Source organism: Rhagoletis pomonella, unplaced genomic scaffold (genome assembly GCF_013731165.1).
Source record: "Rhagoletis pomonella isolate Grant_MI unplaced genomic scaffold, Rhpom_1.0 Rhpom_scaffold_00003, whole genome shotgun sequence".
Taxonomy (NCBI): Eukaryota; Metazoa; Arthropoda; class Insecta; order Diptera; family Tephritidae; genus Rhagoletis; species Rhagoletis pomonella.
In genome coordinates this window covers 96822045-96828059 of record NW_023458557.1, presented here as the reverse complement: position 1 = coordinate 96828059, position 6015 = coordinate 96822045, and the positions used below count along the sequence as shown (strand labels likewise).

General features: G+C 34.3%; 1 protein-coding gene across 2 annotated transcripts; it reads right to left on the bottom strand.

Annotated features, from left to right (window-relative positions):
* Nucleotides 1-246: 246 nt before the first annotated feature.
* LOC118735902 (protein kinase 4) lies at nucleotides 247-4463 on the bottom strand. 2 transcript variants are annotated; one of them, XM_036465925.1, is made up of 3 exons: nucleotides 4200-4463; nucleotides 3378-3621; nucleotides 247-887 (listed from the first exon to the last, which is right to left on the bottom strand). In XM_036465925.1, exons 1-3 carry the CDS (start codon nucleotides 4214-4216, stop codon nucleotides 750-752), a joined length of 399 nt encoding a protein of 132 aa, XP_036321818.1. In that variant the 5' UTR covers nucleotides 4217-4463; the 3' UTR covers nucleotides 247-749. The 2 variants fall into 2 exon arrangements, with proteins under 2 accessions (XP_036321818.1, XP_036321817.1); XM_036465924.1 differs by lacking the exon at nucleotides 4200-4463 and adding an exon at nucleotides 3994-4064.
* Nucleotides 4464-6015: the final 1552 nt, after the last annotated feature.

Genomic DNA, 6015 nt, shown 5'->3' with positions numbered 1-6015 from the left:
TTATATTTCCATTCGAAAATGAGCTGGATTTCATTTTCTCTCATGTTACTATGGTTTCCATTTTTTTCGAACCCATCTCGTGTGTATTTCCAATATACTATGAACGTTGGAAAACTAAGGTTGTTTATGAGTTCGTTCTCAGTTCGATATGCATATTGGAAGCACATTTTCGAATGTTCGCCAAAATGTTTATAGGGTAAATATATGTTTATGTATGTATGTCCATTTCAAAATTAAACAAAGAAAATTGCTTATATCCTTTTTATTGCCATTAATTGTAATTGTATCTTTGAATTGCATCATCTGCTTTCCCTTTTACATACTTTTAAATTACTTTATAATTTTATTGCGAAATCTTGAATTGCATATTGAACGAGCGCTTGATACGATACTACCTTATTTTTAAATAACTTAATTTTTGTGGTATTTTTTTCGGAGTTTACATGGTATTTGCAATAAAATACTTATGCTTTATTAGCTACATATCTTCATGCAACGAGAATTAGGTCTGATAATACAATTGTATTTTACTAAATATTTACGTGGAAATAATTACGTTTTTAAACTCCGGTCTTTAAGTAAATTTCTACTTTTCTCAATAATGGAAATACATATTTTTATATGTAAATGTTTATGTTACACGTAACATTATTGTAAACTCTCATCAAATGCACACCAATCAATACAGAACAAACAAAACAAGTAATATTTGTTTTGCGATCGTTATTGTTGCAGCAATTATTATCATCTTATTGTTGTCCATGTGATACACGAATATTTTGAAAATGTCTTTGGTCCCAGTACTCCTCCAGGTTGAAGGGTTTGAAATTTTTTAGTTGATGGTCAGATTCTTGGCAATAATTTATTGGCGTATTTTGTTCATTTACCTGAAAGAATGAATTTCTTTAGTACATATGTATTTTCATGTATTTACAGCGTGGCGACGAATAACTGTTACCCAGATATTTTTGAGAAATAAAAGAGTCCTTTATAGATTTTGCGAAAAAAGTATTTTATTGTTATTTTTCCACAGATTTTACTTTAGTTGCATTAATTAGTTTTTAAATTTTAATCCTTATTTACATTTGCCAGCAGTGTAAACTTTGAGAGGAAAGTTCATTTGGCACGCAGGTCTTCGTCAGTTAATTTATTCCATATCTTCTGTAACCATAGGCTAATTTTCTCCATTTTGAGTCCCTTATACTCCCCCTTCTGTCCAACCTAAGGCCTCATACTCAAAAATCGAATAGACTCGGAACTGGTGACTAGGACGGTCATTCATTCGACCAACCTTATACAGTTTTTTTCTTTTTTGTACTTTTTTTATACAAAGCCTAAGAAAAAATACACCTGAAAAAGACTTGCGTGCCAAATGAACTTTTCTCTCAAAGTTTGCACTGCTGGCAAATGTAAATAAGGATTAAAATTTAAAAACTAATTAATGCAACTAAAGTAAAATCTATGGAAAGTTATCAATAAAATACTTTTTTCGCAAAATCTTTAAAGGGCCCTTTTATTTCTCCAAAACCTGGGTAACAGTTATTCGTCGCCACGCTGTACGTAAGTGAATTTTATATAAAACAAATTTTAAAGAAATAACATTTAACAACTGACTATATAAATCTAAAATACAAATGAAATATAGTATACGAAACAATTATAAAACAACAAGTAATTTTTAAGCAAAAACAATAAAAATTTAAGATCATCGTTAATTTCTTCATAAGCCAATGATCGGATTTAAACCAAATTATTAAGGGATCCCCGTGAGGTAACACCTTTCCTTTAAAAAAAAAAAAAAAGAATTATAGAAATGGTTAACGTCATCCAAAGTTATGTGGTAACATACATAAAATATTCCGACGAATTGATAACATTCTCGGTTTTGTGAAGTCGGTTGAAAATATGAAGGAAACCTGGCGTTTTAAGGAGCACTGCGAGAACAGTTTATTCTCCAAAAAACTATGCCTTAATTAGAGCTTATGCAATCTGGACAAGCTTAAGCAAAGATACTCGTCTTACTGAAGAAATTAATTATGGTGTAACAATTCCCTAAAGTTGCAATTTTTTCCTATATAATAAACATTTTCAAATTAAACCAAACATTCCTAAACTGCTTTAAAGTGATATTGTCCCAATAATTGAGTGACAACAAAAACTTACAAAATCAAAAATCTCATGTATCCAAAAGTTTTGAGTGAAAAAAACGTCTTTTCGTCAATTTACATATGTATTTTTTAATCACGTTGTTTTAACTATATTTACGAAAATTATCTTATTCGCGTTTAAATGGCTGTTGACATGCCAACTCACCCCGTCAAATTGAAAACAAAATGCAAATTTCAGCAACATATTTTTTGAATTGAAGTTAGTGAAATTCAACAACAAATAGCAAAATTTAGAGCATACAAAATTTGGTAGTTTGCTTTTCAACTAAAATTTAATTAAATGCAGTAAATGCTTATTTGATCCGTTCGAATCTGTGCATTTCAAACAATTGAAAAAATGCCTCGAAACCGCAGCAAACGCAATTCCCAATTTGACCATAATCGTTCCACAAGTCGTCGCATACGCCCAAGCAGCCCGCCATCAACGCCAGGCTCAGTTTGGTCGTTTGCACCAGCATCACTACCAATATCGAATTCGGTATCAGCAAGCGTGTCTTTGTGCAGCACCAAGCACAGTCCCCGCTCTGTTTGCGGGTCAGAATCCTATATGGTGAGTGATGCTATTGCTGATGTTGAAGTTGATAATGGGGATCCCGGTGAGAACTTTGATCAAAATGAGTTCGCCAATGCCTTTTTGGACTATCATGAATACTCATACCATGAGTTTGAACCTGCTGAGCCTTCATCCCATTTTTTCATTAATTATCAGGTGAGTTACCTATATATCATAAGTTCGTACATACAAAAGACTGTTGGCATCGTTAGTGTTGGCCTTTAAAAAAACAAAACATGGCGCACATTTCCTAACTATCTGGTTGAAGTTAATGTAAACTGAGAGTATTTAAAAAAAAAAAAATACCAGAAAAAAAAGTATATGATGTCTCTAATCTTCTGTACAAAAAATTTATGGAGTTTTCCTGTATGTAACATTTTTAGGCATACTGCATTTATTCGTTCGTTATTATTTTTGGAGCAATTTCAGATAATGCATGCCAAATCGGGTTTGGTCCGGTCGGGTCTCAATGATTTTTTCTACCTGTGGGTTTTAGAATATGTGTTCTGCACCCCTTCCGGCTCTGCCAGAAAAATGAGGTCCACGCCCATCTCTACTTCGTAACTTTATTAATATATGTACATACACATACATACGTATTTCCCCAATACATACCTACTATGCACATAAACTGCATATAGTGCTTAGAGACTTACTTTTGTCCAGGCCTCCCTGATATATCGAATCAGCTCATCGTGTTGCGTGGGCGGTTCGCGGGACACTGAGGATTGTGGTGAATAGGTGCTATGGTTGGAGGTTGAGTATTGTGACGAATTATTACGATGATTATCTGAAGGCTGATTATGTTGATTATTGTTCGAAGATGAAAGTGATGATGATAAAGAATTTGATTGATGTTGCTGCTGGCCTGCGCGCCGTATTGGTGTGTAACGATTAGAACTGCAAGTAGAAGATACATGTGATAAACTAATAGTGCATTAACGGCACGTTTTTAGTAACTGGCAAAAGATTTGTGTATTATTGAATTTTCAATATATAAAAAGAACTACGCATATATGTATGTACGTATGAATGTACATACAAAGGTATATGTGTACATGGGTGCGTTTGTGTGAGTACGCGTGACCAGATGCATTCAACCCTACTTGGATAAGATTTCATGCGAGGAAATAAATATATTCGATTTTACCCCTGCTTATACTAGAGTATCCGCACTAAATGCATTATCTTATATCTCTTTTTATGTGAACGAAGCAATTGAATATGTAACTGGATGCATTAATTGCTGCTTACATATGTACATAAACGTACATGTTTGTGTATATCGACACGCAGTTGGTCTTAATTTTCGCAAATTTCATAGCCATTTTACAAAATTCTGATAGTCAAAGCGGAGTTGGTAGCTAAGGCCTTGGCACCATTTTGCTTATTCTGCTTTCTCTGTGCTTTTCTTGCCAAAAAGTTCCACGACACACAAATTAAAAACTAACTTCCTAGGAAAAGCATAGTTAACTTACCCGTTGTTGCGTTCCATTGTAATTTTTAGGATTTAGTGTTTTCTACTTATTATTTATGCGCTAATTGTTATGCTCTTTTTGCATAGGTTGAAAACCTAATCCGAGTTCAGTTTTTTAATCGGTATGGTATATTGTGGTTCTAACTATATATTTGCTGAACTTAACTTGTGTATCTTAATTAAAACATCAAAAAGCAGACTACACAAACGTCGATGACTTTTGACTGTTTTTGCACTTCCAAATAATTGCTTTGTTTATTGTAGATCTATTTTTTATTCGTTTCTCTTTACATTCATCGTTGAAGAGTTGCCAGAGAACTTGATTGTAAATTGGATTAAGGGTCCCCGCACACTGCACACTTTATCGACCACAAACTAAATAGTCGGGTTGGTGGTTCTCTGCAGACTAAAACTGATGCCAGATAAAACTTTATACGTATTGCGTGACGTTTATAACATTGCCAGCGAAGCGCCAGACGCAAAAGGTATGCCACAATGAACGCCAAGAAATCAATTTTGCACTGCTTTTTTACTCATCAAAATTACTGTGGATTTTAGATATTTTGCTTTAAAATTAGCAATGTAATTGAGTTTTATTATTATTATTATTATTATTATATTAAATAATAATAATTGAGTTTTATGTTTCTGCATGAATACTCGAATTTGGACGAAACAAAATAAATAGTAAACCGACTGATTGTCAAAGCGCGCAAAAAGATGGGAGTTGGCCATCTTTTCGCTTTGTGCTGCAGCTTAACGATCTATGTGGCATGTCTTGTGCATTTTCATACAATTCGTCTTATTTGTCCAAGCGAATCTGTCACGTAAAGCGAAGGAAAAGTTTTATGTGGGCATTTATTTATTTATTTATTTTTTACAATCTGTTAGACTTATATTGCAACAAAGATTTAACATTCTTATAATTAGATTCAGATTTAAAATGTAAATATTAAGTATTAAATACAAAATACAAAATGCTCCACGGAAATTTTTAAATAACATTATTTCTTTATCATTGCAATTATTTTATGTCAATATAAACGCATGCAAATTTCTGGAAGTTATGTAGACGGTTGGAAAGGCCGAGTTTCCAATCCGCGCTATTCTTTTTGGGTTACTCCATTTCTTGATATCTCCTGGGTGGTCGGAAAGGCCGAGTTTCCGATCCACCCAGTCGCGCTTTCGTGACGGTTGGAAAGGCCTAGTTTCCAATCCGCTCGTTTATTGTTTATTATCTAAGGGTGTAGGTAGTCGGAAAGGCCGAGTTTCCGATCCGCCTAGTCTCGATATCTTGGTGGTTGGAAAGGCCTAGTTTCCAATCCACGCTATTGTTGATACATCAGCATCAGCTTAACTGCCGTACCTAAACCCCACATCTCCATTTTCTACTAAACTCGTCTTATTAAACGATGTTTCCATGGCAAGTGATTCGCTCTCCTATTCGTAATTCGCTCTCTCATTCGTAATTGGCGCCCTAATTACGAACCGAATCACGTAATTCGCCATACAAAATTTTGAGAGCGAATCACTTCATTCGTAGGTGATTCAGATCCAATCACCATGCGAATCAAGAAATTAACATATCATGAAACAATAATAGGGGGCTTGCTCAAAGCTTTGTGCTCTCGTTCGTCTAAGTATTTCAAGTTGGTGGTTCACAGCTGACAACAACAATTGCGTACAAAAGAGTTGCTGTGTGTAAATGCATAGGGCAACACCAAAAGGGAAATCGCCGATAATAAGCAACTCGAGTTTCCGTGTCTGAACGCAGGCTGCTTTGTAGAAGTGGAAAACTTTCGATAGTATTGACTATC